A 25,622-nucleotide genomic window follows, 5' to 3' on the forward strand; every position below is an offset into this window, starting at 1 on the left:
CTATTGCAAATTGATATATAGAGGAGAAGCATATAATTGTTCAATCATACATTATAGTTTTCACTTAATTTTTAACCATATTACTATTTAATGGATTATTAAAACTAAAATTTTCCAAATATTTGTGTGCTAATATTTAATGTTATATTTTTCATTAAGACTAATAACTCTAAAAAAAACAAGCTAATCAGATGTGATTTATATACCTGATTTATTATAATTAATAATCCAGTCAAAGCTCTTGTAAACATAATATAGATACAAACTTAAACTATTATATCATAATTTGTGCTTCCATTCTAAATTTGTATACCTACTCTTCGTTCATGTACCTGCATATTAAAATCTAAATTTATGCTTCCTAAAATAATTTGAAAAATGGAGGTGTCTGGTTCAATTATTGAAGATAATATATCCAATAAATACATTAGGTAGTAATTTAATATTTTATAATTAAAAATAATAATTCAATATAGTCATTATATTAATAGGAACTTGAATTAAAACGTACAACGATTTACGTTGACAAAATGTTTTTTCACAATATAAACACTTCGTAACAACAGTGTCCATGTTTTATTAATGCTAATTAAAACTTTACTGTTCTGTATTAAACTCTGAGTAAACGTAAAGTCAATGACAGTCCTCTACTAAGTATAAATTATGAATGACTAAAAAGTAAAAACCGGAAGTTTATTTTAAATATTTTAACTATTAATTATTATTCATCAACAATAATAATTGTTATCACGGATGCCAAAAACCAAATCAAATTGCGGAACAAACCACTAGGAGCACTGCGCGCGTGATAAGGATGCCAAAAATCTACTGCTAGGAAACTCTCGTTGAAAAAATTGTTGACGCCAAATTGATAACAGTTTTTAGAGAATAATAAACATCCAACACAGATAATAGCCGCGGTTTGATTTGAACTATTTAGTTAGTAGTTACAAATAGTTAGTAGTTTTAATTTTTAACTAATGTCTATAATCTAGTTAATAGGTATATAGTTTTTAGTTACCTATATTTAAAATATTATTGAAATTGACTATTTGAATTTGATTTTGATGTAACTCAAATCTTTTATTATTTGTATAAGTTATCAATTCTTAAGGTACACTTGTAAACTTTTATATCTATTACAACTTGTAAGTACCAACAGAAATTATAAATATTATAGTATTAACCATGTATTATTAAACTAACATTATTTTAGAATAAAAATGAATAAACTATTTAATTTAATTTTTTAGATTAATTTAATATGGAACATAGATTTTCAACATATGAAACTATTAGTTCAAAAGCATGCCCTGTGTACATTAAATTGAAATTTCAACAAGTTAAGCGTAGACAAGAAACTTTAGAGATACAAAAACAGTAAGTAAAGAATTTAATTTTTATTAGTTCATAATATTATAGTTAGATAGTAGCTGCAAATAGTTAAGTGATGAATTAGAACGAAGGAAATAAAAGTGAGGTATACTGGTATACACCGTCATTTAACTCAACAGTAGCTTACTGATAACATAAAATTCCTGTAATATAGGTTTCAATTATCTTGCACTACTAAAAATTTTGTTAAAGCCCTTTATTGGCATTATATGTTATTGCTTATTTGAATTGTGTTAGAGAGAACATCTCTTGAACACTTTCCGAGTAAAAATAACATTAACAGACCCCAGATTTCTTCATAGCTAATAATAAAATTTGACATTTTGGATTAAAATATCTATATTATGTGTATAATAACATTGAATTAAATTGAATATAATTTTAATAAATTTACTATAATTAAACTTTCTAAGTAAAAATGTATGTTCAAAAGTTAAAGATTAATTAACATCCATAAAAATGAATTTAGATTTTTATTTTATAAATTAATTTATTATAATATAAATGTTATTCTTGTCTCATGTACAGTCTATTATGCATTTATGCTAATTTCCAACGATTGGGCTTTATCTTAACAATGTAACTTCTATTAGTTATATAATACTATAATAAAACCTAGATTTAACAATAGTTGTGACTATAATATCAGTTACAGTTAAGTTCGCTCTGTTACACATTTAACTGTTTTTTAAGATACGTTAAATTATATTTATTATAAATAATATTACTTTTTAATTTTTTTTTCAATTTATGGTTAGATTTTGACACATTATTGGATTATTAAATGTACTATAATTTTACATTTCTTTATTTATTCATATTTTAATAAAGTAATAAAAGTATCTGGTAGACAAAATATGACGTATAGAAACATGTTTGGTAGACATAAACTGTATGTCCGCATATGACGTATAGAAATGTATGGTATACTGCAAACGACAAAAATACCATATAAACTATATAATATAGTGTTAAAAAAAGATGTATATTATTTTAATTTATATTTTATTCTCTTAGAATAAATAGCCATTAGAAATTAGCAATATATAAGCTTACAGTAGTCTTTTACCATAGTACTGCCAAATTATTAAAAACATTGGATAGTAAAAATTTTAATTTATTTATTTTCATTACATTTTTATTGAATTATGAGTGTAGATGTAATTAACATAATTTAAAAGCAAATAATTTTTGTCAAAATTCCAATAATATTTTAAAAAGATTCAATTATATTAAATTATAAGAACAATAATTCAAAAATAAAATTATAGCGAATATAGTAAAAATACGTTAGATTTCTAATGGTGCTGGACTGATGAAGAGCCAAAATATCAAAACCCAACTGCAAATAATTATATGAGTATTTTTAACATATTACACGTTTTTAAGACGTATAAAAAAAAACAAAATCATACGTAATTGGTATGAATATAGACATACACGACATTTAATAATAATAGTGATTAAGTAATTTATTTACATATTGTTATTTTGACCATAATAAAAAAATTTTTCTATAATAATTATAATACTAGATTGAAAATTTAATTGTTTTTTATAATTTAATTGATCAATATATATTAATTATTTGTATATATTTAAAATATATAATTCTTGAGATTAACGGTTTTGAGTTAAAACTTTTGACCAAGTTCACTAAAATAAAATAAAAAAACTGTTTAAGGATAAGTATTTATAGTTATAATCAATATTCAATGGTAATAGGTACTCAATACTTTAATAAAAATGATAACTATGAATTATGATAAACTAATATATTTAACAATTATGTGTAGTTTATAGTAAGTTATAGTTACTATTGTTATTTGTTAAATTAGTATGTAATCTATGTGATTTTGATAATTTATAAAAAAAAGTCAACTATCGACTTATTTTTAGTTTTAATCTGTACTTTTTGAGTTATGGGTACTCTTTAAAAATACTTTGATAGTTAGGGTACTACAAGTATGATATTTGGTTGAGTCACTTTTCTTCATCATTCATCAGTTACTTAAATACTAATTAGTCAGCATAATTTAACATTTTTCTGCTATGATTAGGGTTTTTAAATTTTATTATTTAAAACCAACTGTTTTATTTGATTCAATGTTTTGCTATAAGAAAAGTGTATTTAGTTTTATTAATTTTCTTTAATCAAAGAGTGATGATGTTTCTGACTTTCTTTTGTATTAATTAAGTACCAAATTATACATTCAGAAATTCTAGTTTTATTGTTAGGGTTAATATTATTATTAGATCAAATTGACCTATTATTTAGCTAAATTCAAGCCTGGTACAAAGAATAGGAAGTAAAAATGAATGAGACCAAATTGATTTATTGTACTTTCACACTCCAACAAGGAATATTTCAGGCTCTCCTCCTTAACAGTCAACCCCTTCTAGCGACCAGCTTCCTACTGCTCAATGTGTACACTACCTTGAGATCAACATCGATCGTCGACTTACTTGGTTAGCTCATATAAAAAATAAAACTATCTACCACAATATTACTTAAGACACGCTTGGTCCTATGGCATAGGGCTATAGGGCTCAGCCAAAATCTCAAAGACTAGCCGCTAACAAAGTTTTCCATTTAAAGTCCTTTGCATTATCTTAAAAACCCCATTCTACGTTTCCAATAATACCCTTCACTTTGACTTTAAACTACCCACTGAAACTGAATTAGCAAAACTCCTCTATAAGCAATTCATTAGTAAACTAACTCATCATTTCAACCCTTCTATCATATTCTGCATTCAGCAACTATTCCAGGAAATCCTCTACAAAACAGTATAAATCATTATTATCTAACGATAAAATTTAAAAAAATTTTATATAATTTTCAGCTATGGTTGTTATTAATACTTTATTAGTATCGCTATCTTAAATGCATATTCACATTAAAGTACTTTCCCTGGGAGGGAGGCCTCTTCTTCCTGTCTTTTCCGTCATTATTTTATCTTAATTATTACTTAAGATTATTGTTGTAATAGTAACAGATGGCATGATGGCATAGTATAGAATTTTGAGAAAAAAATTTAACATTTTGTAAAAATCCAACAAATTAACAGAGATAATGTTCTTAGTTTTAATTTTCGTAATAGGTCAATTCACTCTAATTTTAAAGCTTACAACATAAAATTGGAATTACTGAACGAATATTTTGGTATGTTATGCGTTATAATTTGACGAAACTACACACGCTAGAACGACGTCTTCTTAACCGTGAAATCGAGTGCCGACGCCAAACAGAACACAGAAATAAAAATATAAAATTCAGTCAAACGTGTCAAGTCTCAGGATTAATTTGTACTATTTGTAGTCTGTAGACTGTTTAATTATGGGACCCAGTCCCCTACTCTTCCTCTCCATGCTAATGCTGGTTTTAATTTTTAATTTGATCATAATTTATAAGCTATAAAATATTTCATATTGTTCCATGTTGTAATCAAATTATATCTTTATAGACCACGGGCCACGATAAAATATATTATTATCTATAGTTATATTACAGGACTATGTTTGATGCTGGTTAATGTTATATATATAGATTTTGAAATCGGGAATTTCCGGTTTATAAGATAATACAACTTTGTACAATAGACAACAGTTTAATGTTTATACAGTTCATACTTCATAGACCATAGTCACTAATCACTATATAGACAATTAGACAGTAGACTCTAGTTGTGTAGTGCGTACTGCGTATACTCTGCCGTTGCTATTTTGCCGAACGCCAATGCTAATTATTAGTTACTGGTTATAGGTATTAGGTAGTTAAACCTACCTGCACCCGTGTCGTGAATATGTTTATTATTTGCTGTATAGTTAAATTCTTAAGCTATTAGTTTTAGTTAAGAGTTAACTTGTGTTATGCTAAAGTTAAGTCTTTAAGAGTGTTAAATACTGTAGTCAATATTTTTCTTTACCTATTATTGAAAATCAATTAAAATGGGAACATCAATGTTAAAATATTTTATTGAAATCATTAATAATCTCGATTCAATTGTTTTTATGTAAGTTTAATGATTTGCTTATTAATAAGCATTCAGAATGTATGCAAATTGCATTTTGATTTTAGTTTAAATATTGAATTTGTTTCATATTATATTCCTATTACATAACAAAATTATGTAGCTATATAAAGTATTATGTTTTATTTTAATATAAGTATTGATGAAAAGTTTTATGTCTCTTATGATTAATATTTTTTGGTATATCTATTTTTTTTTTTTTAGAAAACGTGATCAACAAATTAATGAAAGAAGAAATATTAAAAATGATGCAAATAATACATATATGGTATGTCATTTCATTCAAAATAACTACTAATATATTTTTAGTATTATCAATAGACTAAATATCTTGTCAAATTATAGTACTGTATGTATATTGTATAGGTTTATAAAATGTATAGCTCAAAATAAAATTATAATACTTTTGGTTTCTTGACTAGATGAGATACAGTTTAAAAAGTTAAAATTTATTTTTGAATTACATAATTAAAATTTCATTAAATAGCTTTTTATAGCATCAACATTTATAACACAAATTAAGTTAGGTATAAATAATTAATATTATAATTAACAAAATACATATTAAATTCATTTTTTTTTTTACTATTAGATACAATTAACATTAATAATTTTTGTGTTCAAACAATGTCATTTATATCAATAATTTTGGTAGAATAGATCTAGAAGATTATGACACAATTTTCAAAAGTATTTCAATATTTTATTTTATTTACAAATAATATTCATCATTAAAATATAATGTATAGTTTTCTTGTTATTAGGTACACTTATAATGACAAAATTATAAATATTATAGAGCTATTTATTTATATTTAGTACATAAGATTAGATTTAATTTTATATTGACATTTGTTTAATAACATAATATAAAATAAATAACTATAGGAAATTGACGAAAGAAAAAATGGAACAGTGGAGCCAAGTAATGAAGTATATGAACTTGCATCGTCCATGATGTATTCAGAATGGATGCTTGAAACACCTGAAGACATTGATAGTTGGATTGCAGTGTTATGTCCAGAAGGAAAGCGATGTTGTGTTATTGCTCAAGATGTATGATATTTAATAAATTTATCAAATACTTTTTTCCAAAAAAAAAGATATAGTTAACAGAATTTAAATTGTTGATTATTTTGTTTTCAGAACAAAACAAAAACAGTTAACAAATTTGGAACTACACTCAACAATTTTCCATCATTATTTCCATATGGATGCCGTGTATCAAATAATTGTCCATCTCATCGTAAACGTACAGTTTTAGACTGTGTGTATAGTTTCAAGTTAAAAAAATATTATGTTTTGGACATTATTGAGTGGATGGGTGTACCATATACAAATTTTGATGTATGTTATATTTTTAATAATATTTAATACCAAATAATATCATAAAATGTTTTTATTTTTTATTTTTTTTGTAGGCTGAATTCAGATTTTACTTTATACAGAGTAAACTTAATGAAATACCAGGTATCAATGAAAAATCAACAACAAATTTTTATCCGTTTGAAGTAATAATACTTAATATTTAATAATACTATTGAATATAGTAAACCAACTATTATATAATTATTAATGTTTAATTTAGCTCGCTCCACGAATGATTACCAGAGATTTGTATCAGCATCTGTTGGAAAAATATCAATTTTTCCCTGATAATATTGAATTAGACGGTATTAATTTTTACTATCCAGAAAGTTTGTACACCTCAGGTGAAACACCATTAGTACTTTGGCTGAAACCGTTTATGATACCTGATGTTTTACAAAAGCCAGTCAATGATCAATTAGTACAACTACATAGACCGCCTAATTATGTTAATGTATTTGAGTACAGTCAGAGTTTGAAAAAGAAAAATAAAAAATCTAGGAAGAAGAAGAATTCTACTCTTAATTATGATAAAATGGAAGTAGAAAATTTGGTTGAGGTTAGTAGTATATAAATTTTTTGTATTTTTAGAACAATTTTTGATGCTTGTAAACAATAGTTAAATAAATAATATATCCATTAATTAATGAATTCTATAATTATCATCAAGGCCACCATATTATAATAAAAATAGTTAAAATTAATAAGAAAACGTATACAAGTGTTGTCTCTATCTCATACACCCATAACATGGTTAATATACATATTGGATTTTTATTTATGATTAATATTAGAAAAAATTAACTTAAAATTGAATTTGTAAAGGTAAACTTAAACTATACTTGAGTAAAGAGTTTTATCTCATGTTTTAATTAAATAATGAGTATAGTAGGTAGTAATAAGTATTTAATTTACTCATTTTTTCATCAATTTCATAAAATTTGTTTTAAAACAAGAAAAAACTTTGCTTAAACACAATCTATATTCTTTCCTCATAAATTCTATGATATGTAAATTTTTTCTAACGTTTGAACTGTAGTAAGAATCTAATAAGTAAATTAAGTACATTACGCTTGTGTTAATTAGAGATATGTAGATAACATATTCCAGTTAATGTCCTTTTAAAAAATACTCACATGAGTTAGAACCAATCTGAACCTTACATGCAATGTTAGTTTAGAAGACAACTCAGCAGTGACTAGTTTTAGTCAGGCAGATGTCTAGCAACACTGATTTACACTACCATCTAGTAAATCAAGTCGGCCAAGTTTTCCTTTTCAAACTTGAATAGAGTATATTTAAAAACTAAGTTTTTCTCACAAAAAAAAAATAACATAGACTTTTGAATGCAGTTTTTTTAATTTCAGAATAGATTTAATTGATTTTATGTCAATATCATAAAAATATAAAATTGTCTTAAAATCCATAATTTTTGTTGTTGGTAGTTAAGTAAGTTTTACTATATATATATTTTTTTTTTTTTTTTTTGAGAAAATTGTCTTGATAGTCTGATTATTATTAGTTTATTTATTTTTTATAACCCTAATTAAGTTTTAATTTAAATATATTGGTGAGACCCCTCTTAAAAATTCCTTAATGTGCCTTAGTTATACTTATATAAGTTATTTTGAATTAGTGTTTAAAATATTATGGAATTTCCCATCAAAAAAGCATATGTGAAAATATTAAAAACTAATTATATTACAAATTTATTGTTTAAACAGGTAGAAATGGATAAAGATCCAGTCATTGAAAATGACATTTTTATGGAAAACTAACATTGATATTTCAACTATTATAATGTGATATTATGCATGTTTAAAAATTGTTATTAACTTATTATTAAAATTAATAAAAACAAACTATTTATTGGTTTAAAATTCTTCATGTTATTTTATTAATATTTGTTAAAAATTGCAAAAATTATATTATGTTATAATTTATATAACTATTTAGTGTGTACTAAAAAAAAAAAAAAATTACAACAATCCAACTGAAAAATTATGATTAGAAATTAAGGGGGGAAGTAGGTAACCATTCTGATGTTCATTAAGTGTCAAGTTGATCTTGTAGATAACCATTGTGAAATCTATGTTAAATTTGAATTAAATTATAAATTGTATATAACATATAATCCAGAGTGAAAACTGTCTGGCTTAATTATTAAGTATATTTTATGATTTATTTATTTCATGGGTACCTATATTTATGTCATTCTCAATGATATAAAAGTATTTATAAATAAATATATATATATATAATATTTATAATAAGTTGCTATTGTGTATTGTGTACACTCAAAAGTTAATTAATTAGATAATAAGTCAATCATTCATAATTTATTTCTGACTGTATTCTAGGATCAATTTTATTTTTAAAACAAGTTGATTTTTCATTTAGTATTATCATAATTTAAACTTACATGGGATATTTTTAAATCCATATCTGATGATTTTTTTTTTTGCATATTAAGTTCTTGCTCTTGTCAGCACCGACTATATATCCATTCCAACCTCTATATGCAAAGGGAGAAGATAGTCATCCATTTAAATAGTTCTTACCGACTAATGTTTTTCACTATTCTAGTTTTTAAGGTGCCACTCAGAAGAAAAACAATTAAAAATACAACTTAAGGAACTTTTTTAATTTCCTGATTTTTATATCATTCAATGCCTAAATGTCTAAAAAAATTTGACTTCCTCAAATTTTAATTTTAAAACTTTAATATATTAGTTATTGTATTTATCTACATCTGGAACACTTACTTTATTTACTGATCTTAATTTCACCATTGTATAATACTTCATTTTATAATAAGCTGGTATATTTTAGTATATAATCAAACGATAATCTTTAAATGCATTTAAAGTAGGAAATAGCTAGGTTATGAATTATAAATTATGCATTGGCATTTTAAAACACGTTAGTCAACTTGACAAGATGTTGACTTATAAGTAACAGTCTTATATTAGGTTTTAAAAATAAACTCTAATTTGAAAAAAATGACAAATTTTTTTTACCAATAAGGCAATAAATAATATTAATTTCGATATTTGACTCAATTAGATTTAAAAAAAATATTAACTTGTATAAAATAATTTTAGTATATTGTGACATAACAGATAAAATAGAGGTAAGTATACAATTGTTTCAATTATAACATATTTGATAAAAATAAAAAAATATAAGTAAAAAATAAATATATCTATTTAAATAAACATACTTTGATTAAAAAATAACTAAAATTACTAAAATATATGTCATGAATTCTTGCTCAATTAAATTTTTTAATTAAAAAAAATTACATGTTAACTATATGCCTTTTCTTAGTTTTTTTTAAATTTTATAGAACAAAATTTTCTCCATAATTTTTTTCCTACAGACCACAATATTATAGTTATAATTATTCTGATGATGATCAAAAAAAACAAACCATCAAGTAGTAGAAATTCATACCAAGTCAATTGGCCAGCAGTTGTTTTCAAATGATGAGCCCCATTGTAGCGTATTACATATTCTATCCAGTAAACAGCTTTATTTAATGATTTTAATGGTTGATCACGAAACATTTGTGATAGTTCTAATGCTTTTTGTTTAAACCTATAAATATTGATTCAGTTTTGTAGGTATTACAATAATAAAATTTTATTTAGAGTTAATATTAAATAAACTTACGATTTTTCATTCAACATTCTATATAAAGCTATTTCAAATACATCTTCTGTAAATTCACTGTATTTAATTCTAATTGCTGCACCTCTGTTCTGCATTACTAATGAGTTATGTAACTGATCACCAAACACCGATATCGCTAACATTGGCACTCCATAGTATATAGCTTCTTCAGTACTATGTATGCCTCCGTGAGTAATAAATAGTACACAATTAGGATGGCCTAAAATATCAACTTGTGGAAACCATTTTCTAATAATTATATTTGGCGGAAAGTCTATTTCAGTATCTGATTCCCATTTAAATAATACTTTTTGCTTGATTTTACCAAGTTGTCTGATAAAAATTTCAAATTCGTTTTTAGGTAATTGTGATAGATTTAGTATAGAACCAAAACTTAAATATACAACTCCATCAGGAGCATTGTTCATGATATCTTGTAGATCCTAATGAGTAGTAATAACCAATGACACAAATTAAGATACAATCATAGTTAATAGTTATTAATATGAATAAATAAATAATTTTACTTCAGAGAGTAAAGATGCAGGTTTGAGGTGCATTCCAGCTACATCTATGTATGAAGGAATAAGAGGTCTTGGTGTTCCAACAGAAAAGTGTGTGTTAATCAATGTTAGTGAAATATTTTTTAACATATTTTCCATTGACGGTCGTGTTTCCCAACTGGTATAATTAAAATATTTATTCATTAAATCCCTTTGCTTGGGAAAGTAGTAAAATGAACCCAAAGCTGTATGTATAAATGATAATACAGTATTCGTCAAACGTTCCATGAAAGACATATTGTCACATAATCCAGAGTTGACATCTGGAATATATGATCCATCATATGGATTACGATGCCACTGTGCTACACCAGCATTTGGAATAGATGGAAATAATTGTATAACAGGCGCATTGAATTTATGTCCAAGAGCTACAAAACATTCATGGTAAAAGTTTTCAAATAAAACTAAATCAAAATGAAGTCCTTCTGAATGAATCAATTTCTGAACAGATGGTTTGTTTAATATTGTTTCTGTAAATTTTGGCCAAATAATCCAAGACCTAAACGGAACTAAAATTGGTTTGAAATGTTTAGCTACACTGAATGGATTAAAACCTATAAAACAAATTTAAATTATTATCATCAGTATAACTAGATTAAATCATAGTATAAGGATTATTCTTTAAATTTTGACGAAATATTATAATTGTACAATGTCTTCTTAGTTTTTATGTTTATTGTTTACCCATTACGACATCTTCATCCTCAACTTGAATATGATGGTAAGATGATGGCGGATTTTTCATTGGAAATGGTGATAAAACAGTCATGTTATGACCTTTTTCTGCTAACTCTTTTAATAATGGTTCAAATGCTCCATAATGACTACGTGCTTTGCTTGGTAAAAAAGCTAATATATTATGCGTTAAACCACTATTCACTGATATTAAAATACCAATGATCAAAACTACACTGTTCATCTTGAACAAGTTTGATCAACTTGAAATTTAGACGATTATTAATTTATTAAACATCTATAAAGAAGAATAAAATAAAAATAATCATAGTTTAGTAAATTTAACTGTATAAGTATTTTTAATAATTTTATTATCTATAAAATTGTTTACTAGATTGTTTGTTATTAAGAACATCAATATATAATTATTTAATTATTTTACCAATTTAGTTAATAGTTAATACCTAATAACTTAATTTTATTTGTTTATTAAATCTTACATAAGTACTACTAAACTATGTATAATGTATTTATTATTAAATGAAATATTAATTGTTATTTGTTACCTAGTTGTTACCATACACACTTTGATTATGAAATAATTTAAATGCTGTTATTTGTTTGATAGGAGGTAGTAAATTAATGATTAGTGATCACTAATCAGTGAACCTATCTGTTATGTTACATAAGTTATGCAAGTATGCAACAAACATATCTTAATCGGTAATTCTGTTTTTATAATAGACATAATGAAATAACGATTTAGAAGGTCATCTGTCACCTGGTCATCTATACTCTTAATAAATATTAAGATTTTATTCTATTAGGAAACTGAGAAAGCATAATGCTAGGTGATTCATCAAGATTCTCATCTTAATTTCTTAATTATTTTTCCTGTAATAACAAATTAAAAACGTATTATTTTAAGCAAGAAAAAAATGTAAATATTTATTTTATTTTTATTTTTTTGATCATTTATTTTATACCTGAAAAAGAAAATGACCTTCCATGTGATCGAGGTCCGAGTTTACCGGAGTTATACATTTACTTTTTTCATAACTTGATGTATTTAATTTAAAATAAAAACCTTTGAAAGTAGTTTCATTGAAATAAGCTAATTCATTCTATTTTTAAAAATGTATTACCTAATTGAATTAAAATCATAATATGAAAAAATGTTTCTGGTTTTAAAACTAATTAAACCTTAATTAGGTAATCTTAAACAGTCTAAAATATATTTTGTATTTAAAAAAGACACCTTAGTTGTATATTTAAGAATTAAATACTATCATGAAAAACGGTATAACAGTACGAATTTGTTTAACCAACAAGTCACGGTATTTAACTTAAAAAATTCAATCGGAGAAAAATGTGTTTAATTTTTGTAAAAGCATTAAAATAAAAAGTATAGTGGAAATAGAAAAATAAAATGGCTAATGAATGGAATCGACTTAGTGTAAGAGTTATTAAATCAGAAATTATGAAATTTTTAACTAGTTAGTCATGTAAGGAATTTTATGGTTTTTGGAAACAAAAATACGTCAAGTATTTACAAAGAAAGAAAAAAATGAAAAAAAATATAGTTTTAAATAGCAAAATAGCAGTTCATACTTCATTTATTTATTTTAAGTTTTAATAAAAATGTATAACTTATAATATATTATATTATTATAAAATTTGTTTTTTAGAAACATGTAATGTTAAGTTAAAAATTATATTATTAGTTAATGAGCTTATGAAAAAAATAAATAACTTGGTTACATATAGTTTTTGAAATTTTAAAAGTTGGCAACTATAATACTAGAACAATTGACAATAAATTATACATATTATTAAACCTTTGTTTTCTCTACAGTAATTTTACCACAGATTAAATTTATTCCGTGATTCTGTTGTTTTCAGGAATAATGTGTTTACTACTTCTTACTCAGGTTTAATGAATATCTCCCTTCCAATTTTAATTAAATGTTGAGTGAATAAATACCTAATTCTAGTGCAGTAGTGCTGACACATTAACATGTTTTATTACTTCTATTATTTATTTATTTCTAGAATCAGAGCCAAAGGTCAGAGCAGTAGATTACGTATCGATAAAAATAAGCATTCTATTATCTCTAATTTCTATTGCATTTTGCACAGATTATATACATATGTGGTAGGTTTTATCAATTTTATTACTCTATAGTGGCACTCTACGATTAATTCTCGCGTAGATTATATATTATCAATGCTAGTATGCTAATTCGGTGTATTGAACTTAGAAACAGTTTCTGTTTCACTTTTTGATAAGAAAATCATTTCAGTTATTGACGTTTCTAGATTCATTCTTTTAAAATTTTACAAGTTTCAAAAACGTGTCGTCTTAGACTTAATAGACTTAAAACAAGTTTTTGGCAGTTTCTTCATCTCAATTTTCAAATCAATCCCTAAAAATAAGTACAACATTCAATAAATAATTGAAATAAGACAGTGGTGTACGTATATTAAAAAAAGGGTACCTAGTGGTTTAGTCACCTATCTACATTAAGTAATTGAGGACCTAAGGGTTATAAGGTTCTAAGTCAGGGGCCTGTATTTTATTAATTATTACCAAAAAAAACAAAAACATTAAATAAATATTGTAAAATATGTGATTAAGAAGATGTCATATCCTTGTGTAGTGTATGTTGACTATCTTCCAAACATATGATTGATATAACAACAATTTTTAGATGATAGTTGTTTGTTACTTGCTTCAAAAGTATTTCATTTAAATCCTTAGAGTTCCTGAACAATATTCATATATTTAAATTTATCATTAAGTTAATCAGTATTCATTCTAATAAAAAAATAATAAGTAAAATAGTTTCTTCTGAAAATACTATTTTCTTTATTATGCAATAGTGAGACTTAAGATTAAGATTAAATATAGGTATTATACCCTGTTAATAACAAAATTACACATGTTAATACATAAATAATGTGACTTATAACATTGCATTTGGGTGTACATTTTATTAATATTAAAGATAGTAGCATGACAAAAATAGTCAAAACTAATTAGAATCATTATTTTTACAATTTTCAAATTAATAGCAACAAATATTAGTTTGGATTTTGTAATTAACAATAATTGAATAATTTATCATGACAAAATATACAAGTATTTCACTTCCATTATATTACATTATATTTCTTATAAACCTAATATTTTTTTTTTTTTTTAGATAAAATGGCATTGGAGATTTTAGCTCAAGAAAAAGTGTGGCTCGATAAATCAAAGTATGCTGATGCAGAACGTATGTTCTATGAAAAACAATCAAAGGTAAGGAATATTTTTTAATATTCTGATATTATTGATATATTATAATCGTCTATAATATTTAATCATCTAAAATGTATTTATTTTTTATTCTATTTTATTAATATTGGGTTATTGCTATTACATATTACTTTTTCATTAATATTTTACTGGTGAATATATTTGGTTACAGTTATCTATATTGAGGAAACTACAAATAAAAAGCTTGATTTTATCTTTTAAAATCATTTCATTAACCTAACCTAACTTACATTTATTGAGTTTGCTGCTTTAAAATATAAATGCTAAGATTTGTAATTAGTTCTATTATTACTACTAACTTTTGGAATAAGCTGAAAAAATTATTTTTAGTAGTGCTAATTCATTTATTACAGCAGCACTAGTAAGTGCATGTTTTAAAATTGTCGATTTTGTATAAATGAGAACTCAAATACATAGTAGAGCACTAACCACCTACCGCTTGTTCACACTGCAAAGCTTATATCATACATTTTTTTTTAGGATTAATTTTATGCATTCTTATATTAATTAAAGTCACATTTCTAACACAAATTTGAGTTGGTTAATCATAATTTTCTTTTACTGTGTTCTTCATATATTTTCAGTTTTCTCTATGTTTATTAAGTTAGTATTACCCTTATGATCTTAAACTCCTTATTTCATAATTAGTTATTTTATTATCAGTAGTAATTGAAAAAAATAATGGTTTAAATACTAAAGTTTCAAATGTTGTTCAGCTTATAATTCCTGGGGATCAAATATTATATCCAGTTAAACTTAATATTATTTCAAATTAAAAAAGACAATCTGATTGAGACCAATTTTTGTCAAACTGTGGTCAAGCTACATTTATTTGTCGCATTCGTTGAAAGTTAACCATTTTTATGCCTATTATGTAGATATGTAGATTATCTGGTGTAACTTAGCCATGCTCCTGCAAACGAGTCAGCTACTGAGTTGTCATCTTAACTCTTAGAGTATTATTTGCAGTTTACTAAAAATCTGTAAACTCTTTTTTTTAACACTGACAAAATTTCTTAGAATTAGGTGTCACTTATAAATCATATAAAATATTAATTAATTAGGTGCTTAGTGCCCTCTGTTTATCCAAGTGTTCGCTGATACAGAAAAGTTTTTAAAAAATATCTCATCTGACTTTGGAAATTAAAACTAAATCTTTGAGTATAGCTATTTTTAATTTCTAGAATAACATTTTTCTAAATTATAATTAAAGATTCTAACCATATACATTTAGTATTTACATATTCATTCCAAGTGTAACTGAGTGTGTGTACAATCATGAGGCTTTAAAATGTGGGCCTTTCAAATCAAACTGATTTTATAAACCAAATTTTAATTTTCAATATAGATGCATGTGTTTAAGTGCATATTTTGTCATTTTTATTCTGTATGTTTGCATCATGTTTTGTACTGCTTAAGTAATTATAATTCTGGTTTATTGTTTTAATGTTATTTATCAGAAAAAGAAGGTATGAATGTTTTTTAGAATGGAAATCGCTAGGAATATTATAGTTTTTAATTCTTTAAAATACATGTTACTTGATATAGTAGTTACTCAAATAGATTTATAACATTTGTTGTTAAGTTTTAATATTCATTAATGTAAAAAGTTTATTTTAAAAACTAATTCTGTTGTACAAACTTAATTTTTATATTTCACAACTATCATTTTGAGTATTCAATTGTTTTCTTTAATTAGTTTTGTTTATGAGGAATGCTCATTCCTTAAAAGTACATTATTTTACTGTAACCAACGTAACAGGAATAAGTATACCTATATTTTTCACCTAGATATACAAGTACCATAATAAATTTTATAGAATTACCAAAATATTTTTTTTAAATGTATGTTATACAGAGTGTTCCAAAATGATTCATCCGATTACGAACTGATATAGTTCGGCAACGGTTAATCGCAGGTTAATGACCAATGTATTAATGGAAAGATTAGATAACTAAGTTTATTTTAAGTTATCTAGTTGTTAAATTCGGCACCGTAATCGTTAGTGACGTAACTTAATTAGTTGTTATCGAAATGTCGACCGAGCAACAAAAAGCGTTTTGTGTGCTCCGCTTTGAGAAGTTTTTTTTTTTTTTTTTTTTCTCTGGGGTTACATAAAAAGCATTGTTTATGTACCTCCCCTTCCAAAAGATTTTGACGAATTGAAAAGTCGCATTACAGGCGCCATCAACTTGGTTACAGTTGACATGCTTCAACAGGTTTATGAGGAATTTGAATATCGCTTAGATGTGTGTTGTGCAAGTAAGGGGGGTCACATTGAACATTTATAAGCATTGTACCTAAAACTTAAAATAATCCATCAAAATTTAAAATTAATTCTAACATGATTAATCAAATTTTACAATAAATATGATTTTTTTAAATCGGATGAATCATTTTGGAACACCCTGTATTATAAGATACAAAAAAAAATTATTTTCTTTTTATTTGGTAATTTTTTTTAACTTTCAAACATATTTTGTAATTTCTTTTTAAAGTTTATTAAATTGATCAATTTTGAATTTATTGAATAATAAACATATAAATTGAATATTTTAACATATTAAATTGTATGATTTAATATGGAAAAATTACCAGTATTTTTCAAAATATCCAGGAAAAACAAACAACAAATTACGAAAAAAACAAATATTTTTGTCAATAAACAAATTATTGACAGGTCAAAGTTCTTGAGAATTTGATTCAAGGTTCATCATAATCTGTTAAAAATTTATTAAAAATTCATAGACACAATTTTTTTTTCATATTCATTTGAAGTTCAATTTTTTTTTTAAATCAAGAATTATAAACGAGTATTTTGTAGTAAAAAATTAATAAAATCTTTGGTTTTTCATAACTGAAGGAAGCTAAGGTTTGAAAATGTAATATAATATTCCTCATAAGTATTTCCTACTGAAACTAAAAAAAATCTAAAAATTCACATATTTTTTCAAACATAATTATTTTTAATAAACATTTGGAAAAAATTCAAATTTTAACAAAAATACATATTTTATAGAGATTTAATGAATAACAATATTAATTTTTTTTTATAAATCAGAAACCTATTTATGGGCACTTATAACTTTTACTTATATTGTATTATTATAAATTTTATTATAAGTAATGATATTTTTCATTTATTTTAAGATGTTGGACCTATTTTTACTGTTTAATGGTACTTAAAACAAATGTTATTAGATTTTGAGTTATTTTAAGTTGATATAATATGGTGTGTATACATATTATTATAATTATTAAATACTTATTATATAATTAATGTAATATTTTTGAAAAAAATACATCAACTTTCATAACATTTAAAATAAATTACTTTAATAGCTATATCAAAAAACATATCATGAAATAAACTTAGTGATATAGGCTGATTGACTGTTAATTGTTTATTTGTGTACACTGTTCAGTTATAATATATTATTGAATTCAAATTTAACATGCTAATAACAGTGTCTCTTTTGACAACTAATGTACAGCAAAATAATTCCAACTTATTTGACTTTATTAATTTTTATTTAATATAATCATGCGGTTTTACCATTATTATATTAATATATATTTCTAGCTTATGGTGAGTGATTACAAACAAGTATCATTAATAATTACTTCTACTACTTTTATCATTAATTGAAAACTAATCACTAACATTATTATAATCTTGATAAAAAAAATTGTTAGGTTGTATCGAGTTTGTCTAAGTTTAAATAGTTAAAACAAATAAAGTTTTAATTAACATTATACAAAATAAAGTTATTCTGTTACTATTATTTTTGAGATTGTAAATATTTGTAGATTAATTCTAATACATGCTAAATTTAAAATAATTTTCATGACGCTTAAGTAAAAGATATCTATTTTATTTTATTATTTTACATTTTTTATAAATATATATGTATATATACATTTTCAGTTATAAGAATAGGAATAGTAGATCATATTTATAATTAAAACATAAATATATGTAGAAAGATATAAGTATCTAGTACTTTATAATAGCTTATGTTAATTTAATTATTTTATATGTAGTAGAATATTGGTTTTATTTTAATAGAATACCGGTTGTGAGGCCCCTGGCAAGAAAGTGCTGTTAGCTGAGATTGAAAAGGCTCGTCAAATTTTGCACGAGAAAGTTCTAAATGTAAGACAAACTCGTAAAACATATATAAATTATTCATACATATTGCTAAACTAACATTTTAGAATAATATTATATTATTGTATATAAGATTTAAGTGTAGAATTTGAGAGAGATTTTGTTTCTGAATATTTTTGAATATCACAAAAATGTTTAATAATATAATATTTAATCCATAAAAATATACCTAGTACAAAATATAAGTTTTATTTAGAGTTTAAATGCCATGCTTACATAATGACATGTAATTACTTAATATAAAATATAATGTCAATAAAGTGAGATGTGCAATTAACTTGACTTTTAGTAATTTCTAAGAAGCATACATTTAATTATATTCTTATTAAAATGGTTTTAGTTACTAGTTATATATATATTTATATCTGTGGAAGTAATGTGCAAGCAGTCCCCGTGGCGCCGTCAGTTCCAAACTGAAAAAAATAAATATATATATACCAGCAGAAACTCAATTAACTATTAGTAATAAAATTGGAGCCTTGATAGATATTCAAAAAAATGGTTAACAGAAATTTTTCATTAAACAATTTAAATATATATAATATTTATTTTATAACGAGTATTTTTACATAAATAATAGTAAAAAAATAATACAATGTATATATGCACAGGCTAATCATCAATACTGATTACATTTAATTAAAAGTGTGTTTGTTCATGTCACATTTATTGTGTACTATGTTAGATATTCCAAATTATTTTTATACCTTTGATAGTCATGTCAATACCAATTAATGTAAGCATGTAACAAGTTTACCATGATTGGCGTTTTTTTGACAATGATGGATAATAGTGAATGACAGTTAATCGAGTCTTTACTGTAATGTTTTTTTTTTTTTTGCTGATTAAAAATAATGTTTTATATTTTTTTATGGATTTAATTGCTTAAAATATTGAAAACATTTTTGTCAAAAGTATATTCAGATAAATATCATTGAATAAAATCTCTCACTTTTTTTTATAGCTTTTCAATTAAACTGTTAAAAAAATAATGATTCTAGATTTTTATATAAATTATTTTTTATACTTTTAGATTGGTGAATATGAGTCATCTGTCATTTGTTCAAGGGATACAGAAAGTTCCAATACAATAAATGGTAATTAATTACAATTTTATTTTTAGGTATAATATATGTTTAATTAAAATTGATAATTTTGAACTATATTATAGCAATTGCTGAATTAAAAAATGCTTTTCAAAAGTTGGAGGTCCGCGTTAGTGTATTGGAAGGAAAATCTCCAAGTGTAAGTATTTTCTAAATTAAAGATAATTACAACTAACTAAATTTTATTTCAATTAATATATGAAATAGTTTCAAATTAATTTTCAGTGTCAATTTATTAAAATATAATTCCTTAATTCTATAAAACAAGCTTTTGATGAGATTAAAATAAACAATTTTTGATATTGCTTAGTAATATTGTTTTAGATCTAACTAAGTGGATGTTACATTTACTTGATTTGTTTCTATCTTATAAATATACAACATAACAATTTTGCATTTAGTAGAAACAATCATGTATTGTTATCTTTAATATTAGAGTAAATTGACTTTATATTATTGTTTATGATAACACATTATCTATGCTTAAGTATTGTTTTTTTAATATTTTAAGTTTTTAGCTAGAAATAAGCTTTTTTATCTAGTCAGGATTAAAAATATAATTGAATGTAATTAAATTTAAAAGAACCAATGAAGTATCTATATTTTAATATTACTCAAAAAGTACAACATATTTTAAAAAAATTATACTATTTTTTTTTAATTTTCTAGTTTTTTTTGAGTCCTACTGGATTGTCTGGATTATAATCATGATAAATATTGTCTTTTATAATTTAAAATGTTCATTCCTCTGGCATAATTTGGAAATTATTTAAAAAAAAAAAAAAACCCTAAATAAAAAATAAATATATGCCTATCATAAACAATACTATTAAAAAAATAATAATATTGTTAACTAATCGTTAGATTTTAAAACCATGTATATCAATCAATATATAGAGCTATAGAGGTATTTAAAATAACCATGTTACTATAATATTTTTTAGAATAGGTTAAATAATTCTATATAAAAATGAAAGGACTCTATGTAAACTATATTTGACATAGGCTTAAATGAAAATCCTATGTCAAGTATTGTTGACACATGGTTGTGAATATGTTAATATTATTGTTTTCTATTCATATTTATATATAATCATGTACAATTTATGTTTCAGAGTTCTTCAAATAATTCAAGTTCATTGAATCAAGGTACTTAAATAATATTATTTAGTTCTATGAGATGTATATTAAAAATATAAATTAATTTTTAACTTAGATATTGAACAATTACAAAGTCTTATGGCACAATTAGAAGCTCGTGTTACATCATTAGAAACTAAAAAAACAGCTCAGCCTTCTTCTAAACCGGAAGAAAAGAAAACATCAAAAGTAAATGATGATGAAGATGATGATGTGGATTTGTTTGGATCAGATTCTGAAGTAAATATCATACATTAAATAATTAAAATTATTTTAAATGTTGTTGTTATTTAGTTTATTTAGATAGATTCTCATTTAAGCAAAAAATATAAAATACTTAATATATTAACAATAAAATTTTTATATGTTCAATAAAAAGTTATATAAAACGATAAAAGTATACATTTTCAAGAATTCATTAATACAAATTTATTTACAATGCATTTGAAAATCACTAACCAGTGTATGTATATGGTACTTGTAAAAACAAATTCGGTCACTTTGTTTATAATATTTTTATTTTAAAAGTTAAAATCAGTATCTAAGTCTTTTACAAGTCTTTATTTTGAGAATAAGTTATTCCAGAAAAGTCCTCTAAAGCGATTTAATAGAATATAGTTGATTTGATATTTAGTTATAAGTTGACTATCAGTCGTGTTAATACTAAAAATCAGAGAGTATGTAGTTATAAATTATTTATTTATATTCAAAATTATGCTTAATTTTTATAAAGTTGATTTTTAAGATCTAAATTTATGATTGTACTGTAGTTCTATTTTGTGTGATAAATATAGTATAATTATTTTATTAATATCATTTTTAGGAAGAATCTGAAGAGGCAGCCAAAATTAAAGCCCAGAGGGTAGCTGAGTATTCAGCTCGAAAATCTAAAAGTATATATATAAATTCCAATTATTTTATTGAACCCTTTTTTAAAAAATCTTTAAAAAAAAATTTTCTCACATAATTTCAAATAAAAATAAATCAATATTTTTATTGTTATAATTTTTTAAGTTTTTTTGCTTTTTTTTTTAAAGCAAAATATATTTTTAATGTTACATTTTAAAGCAGAATATTTTTTAAAGTATTTAATATACATACAAATTAGAATTTACTAATTTACTATTTTACTTATAGGTCATGAACTGTTTGTCTTAATTTAAATTTGTATATGCTGAAATAATTTGAAAAGTATTTTGCTTCAGAATATAAAATTATAAATTTGTGTTGTCATTCAAGAAAATATAAACTTAAAAATTTATAACGATAATATATATATATATATATATCTTTTTAAAAATGTTGTTTTATCTCTTTGAGAACTAAGTAAAAAAAATTTTCAAGGACGTTGATAGATTTTTAATTAATAAGAGTTCAATAAATAAATCACCCAGTATATTATTAATTAATACTACTTTTCTATAGTATTTTTATATATATATTTTTTTTTTAATGTTTAGAACCAACTCTTATTGCAAAGTCAAACATCATATTGGATGTTAAGCCATGGGATGATGAAACTGATATGAAGGAATTAGAAAAAGCAGTGCGCCAAGTTGCTACTGATGGTTTACTATGGGGAGCATGTAAGCTAATTTTATGTTTACTCTATTTCTCCTATACATTTTTATCAATTACAATTTCTAAGAATTCTCTTATCTCCAGAAATTATTTATTCTTATATTTAGATCACTATAATCAATCTTATAAATGATGAATTTTTAAAAGAATTAAAAAGTATTTTGTAATTTCAAATGTAAAAATTTTAATCTTAAATCAAACTATGATAAATAATTTTTTTTTTTACTACCAGTAAAAAAATGTACATATAATTAAGTTTAATTTTCAATTTATTTGAAGAGATGTACTACTACTTTGATAATTAAAACATCAAATAATTTTTAAAACCAATAAAAATACTTAAACACTTTTATGAGTATTTTGTATTTAAATGTATCAATACAAAATATGTATTAGTATACTATCTTTATGTATATAAGTTGTATAATTGGGTAATCATTATGATTATTTTATTACTTGCCTTTAGTTTCAAACAAATTATAGTGTTAACTATAAATTATTAAATTAAATTTTAAATTATGAAAGTCTAAGGAAAAGCTTTAGTCTAACTTGGCTTACATTGTGATAGGTAATAAATTATTGAAATATTTCATTTGAAAATAGTTATCATGTTTAGAAAAACATATAGTTATAGATTAAAGTTTAGTTTAAACTAAAAAATATGTTTCTTAATTTTCTCTTTAATTAAAGAAAATAAATTTCCGATTTAAAAAAGTTTAATATAAAAGTTTGATTGTTCCTACAAAAACACTGTTGATAGCAACATATTAGTAAATAATTTTAATTTAATTTAATTACTAATTAATTTTACTAGAATATTCTACCTAAGGAAATACAAATCTCATGTATTAGAGTTTATGAATTTGTTAGTAAATATTAACTTACTTTCTTATGTTATGTAAATGTATGTATAAATACAATAAAAATGCTTAAAATAATGTAACTACTATCTAGTTCATTTAAATATTATTGTATAATGTAATCTAAAATTTTAAAAGAGCGTTTCACATAATTAAGTTAATTATTTCAGCTAAGCTGGTTCCATTAGCTTATGGAATACATAAACTTCAAATTAGTTGTGTTGTTGAAGATGAAAAAGTATCAATTGATTGGTTACAAGAAACATTACAAGAAATTGAAGATTTCGTATGTATTTTATTTTTATTCATTATTAGTGATGTTATAAACCATTTGATTTTGAATCAAAATTAACTTAGGTATTTGGTTTGCTAATTAAATTTATGAAGTTATAATTTGGGCTTAGTTTGGTTTAGAATAATAATTAATTATTTATTTTACTATTATTTTTATCTTATTGACATATTGAGTGCTTCTTAGTTTTTGCTTTATATGTCTGTAACTGTGACTAATTATAGATTTCAGACTCTCATTAATAAGATTATTTAATAATCAAACTTATTTATTATTATGTAAAAAATGGAAGCACTATTTTGACAACTAAGTGAATTATATTAAGCTATAACGATGTCTATAAAATGTGTTGTGTTAATAGTTGGTTATGAGAACAATGTATAGTTGTTCAATACCTGTTAATCAAGGCACTCAGTGTCTTAAAATTAATCATTAGTTATTTGAAACATTTTAATTAAACTTTAAAATCAAACTTAGATAGAAGTATTGATTTTTAAACTCTATTCTGTTTTATTATAATATTGTAATAGCTTAGCTTGGTTTTGATTTAAAGTAAACATTTAAAATTTGAATTAGTTAAAATTAAAAAAAAATATTAGGATTAGATTTTGTTTGATTTTAAACATTAGGGCTTTTAACATCACTATGTAGTTTAGTTATTACAATATCATTACATTTAATTTTTACTTCAATTTTTTTTTTTTTTTTTTTAGATTCAAAGTGTTGACATAGCAGCTTTCAACAAAATTTAAGATCAACAATTAAAATGATTTACTCAAAACTTAAAATAAAGTAATAAAAAAATGTGAAATTTAAAAAACCATTACTTTTTTATTTTTTTTTAAATCATTTGATTTTAATATGAAATCTGATTCTGGTATTATTTATGTATAATGTTGTTAAGGTAATATTTTGTTACTTTAATAAACATGAAAAAATTTATCTACAAAATTATATTAGAAACGTAACTTCAATTTCTTTTCTATAAGAAACAACAATTTTGTGACAGTTAAGTAATAAACAAAAAAATAAATAAATAAATAAAGTACTGTACAAATATTTGCCTACAATCATTAATTGCTTGGTTGTATTGACATAATTTATAAATAGATGAAAAAAAAAAATCAAAGTATTTTAAATAAAGTTAATAAAGTAGGTACAATCAGGGTTATATTACCGCTTAGGCTGTTTAGGCTAAAGCCTAAGGCAGCAAATTTTAATGACCAAAATGAAATAGCAAATTTTTTATGGTGTGATTTAATAACTACGTTGAGATATTATTTTTAAATATAAAATATAAAAACATGTAATTTGAACACAGTTCGATGTGATTGTGAAATAAAGTATTTCTAAATAAACCGTAACCGAAATTAAGTTTATAATATCTATTATTATTTATTAGATTATTAATATTATTTTATCATATTAATAGTAAT

General features: G+C 23.3%; 3 protein-coding genes across 4 annotated transcripts; 2 read left to right on the forward strand and 1 right to left on the reverse strand.

Moving 5' to 3' along the window:
* The first annotated feature begins 1,032 nt into the window (after nucleotides 1-1,032).
* On the forward strand, nucleotides 1,033-8,639 carry LOC112593656 (snurportin-1). The gene is made up of 8 exons (XM_025338160.1): nucleotides 1,033-1,148; nucleotides 1,254-1,380; nucleotides 5,634-5,697; nucleotides 6,318-6,485; nucleotides 6,576-6,776; nucleotides 6,851-6,940; nucleotides 7,018-7,356; nucleotides 8,522-8,639. Exons 2-8 carry the CDS (start codon nucleotides 1,265-1,267, stop codon nucleotides 8,573-8,575), a joined length of 1,032 nt encoding a protein of 343 aa, XP_025193945.1. The 5' UTR covers nucleotides 1,033-1,148; nucleotides 1,254-1,264; the 3' UTR covers nucleotides 8,576-8,639.
* Nucleotides 8,640-10,123: 1,484 nt separating this feature from the next.
* Nucleotides 10,124-12,813, reverse strand: LOC112593507 (UDP-glucuronosyltransferase 2C1-like). The gene is made up of 6 exons (XM_025337913.1): nucleotides 12,700-12,813; nucleotides 12,280-12,607; nucleotides 11,723-12,011; nucleotides 11,000-11,592; nucleotides 10,473-10,915; nucleotides 10,124-10,397 (listed from the first exon to the last, which is right to left on the reverse strand). Exons 3-6 carry the CDS (start codon nucleotides 11,955-11,957, stop codon nucleotides 10,124-10,126), a joined length of 1,545 nt encoding a protein of 514 aa, XP_025193698.1. The 5' UTR covers nucleotides 11,958-12,011; nucleotides 12,280-12,607; nucleotides 12,700-12,813.
* A 1,229-nt stretch (nucleotides 12,814-14,042) lies between these two features.
* On the forward strand, nucleotides 14,043-24,960 carry LOC112593508 (elongation factor 1-delta). 2 transcript variants are annotated; one of them, XM_025337914.1, is made up of 11 exons: nucleotides 14,043-14,145; nucleotides 14,920-15,017; nucleotides 19,106-19,192; nucleotides 20,241-20,304; nucleotides 20,379-20,452; nucleotides 21,429-21,462; nucleotides 21,530-21,693; nucleotides 22,277-22,346; nucleotides 22,914-23,039; nucleotides 24,065-24,180; nucleotides 24,900-24,960. In XM_025337914.1, exons 2-11 carry the CDS (start codon nucleotides 14,925-14,927, stop codon nucleotides 24,936-24,938), a joined length of 867 nt encoding a protein of 288 aa, XP_025193699.1. In that variant the 5' UTR covers nucleotides 14,043-14,145; nucleotides 14,920-14,924; the 3' UTR covers nucleotides 24,939-24,960. The 2 variants fall into 2 exon arrangements, with proteins under 2 accessions (XP_025193699.1, XP_025193700.1); XM_025337915.1 differs by lacking the exon at nucleotides 19,106-19,192.
* The last annotated feature ends 662 nt before the right edge of the window (nucleotides 24,961-25,622 follow it).

The sequence above is a fragment of the Melanaphis sacchari genome, unplaced genomic scaffold (genome assembly GCF_002803265.2).
Source record: "Melanaphis sacchari strain LSU unplaced genomic scaffold, SCAv2.0 Contig20_pilon_pilon, whole genome shotgun sequence".
NCBI lineage: Eukaryota > Metazoa > Arthropoda > Insecta > Hemiptera > Aphididae > Melanaphis > Melanaphis sacchari.

Bases quoted from the DNA above. Each gene is read 5' to 3' on its own strand.
- LOC112593656 (XM_025338160.1), top strand. From the start codon at position 1,265: ATGGAACATAGATTTTCAACATATGAAACTATTAGTTCAAAAGCATGC. The intron at 5,698-6,317 runs GTATGTCATTTC...AAATAACTATAG, and splicing joins ATGCAAATAATACATATATG to GAAATTGACGAAAGAAAAAA. The intron at 6,777-6,850 runs GTATGTTATATT...TTTTTTTTGTAG, and splicing joins TACCATATACAAATTTTGAT to GCTGAATTCAGATTTTACTT.
- LOC112593507 (XM_025337913.1), bottom strand. From the start codon at position 11,957: ATGAACAGTGTAGTTTTGATCATTGGTATTTTAATATCAGTGAATAGT. The intron at 11,593-11,722 runs GTAAACAATAAA...TTTGTTTTATAG, and splicing joins GGATGAAGATGTCGTAATGG to GTTTTAATCCATTCAGTGTA. The intron at 10,916-10,999 runs GTAAAATTATTT...ACTACTCATTAG, and splicing joins CTGCATCTTTACTCTCTGAA to GATCTACAAGATATCATGAA.
- LOC112593508 (XM_025337914.1), top strand. From the start codon at position 14,925: ATGGCATTGGAGATTTTAGCTCAAGAAAAAGTGTGGCTCGATAAATCA. The intron at 15,018-19,105 runs GTAAGGAATATT...TTATTTTAATAG, and splicing joins TCTATGAAAAACAATCAAAG to AATACCGGTTGTGAGGCCCC. The intron at 24,181-24,899 runs GTATGTATTTTA...TTTTTTTTTTAG, and splicing joins TACAAGAAATTGAAGATTTC to ATTCAAAGTGTTGACATAGC.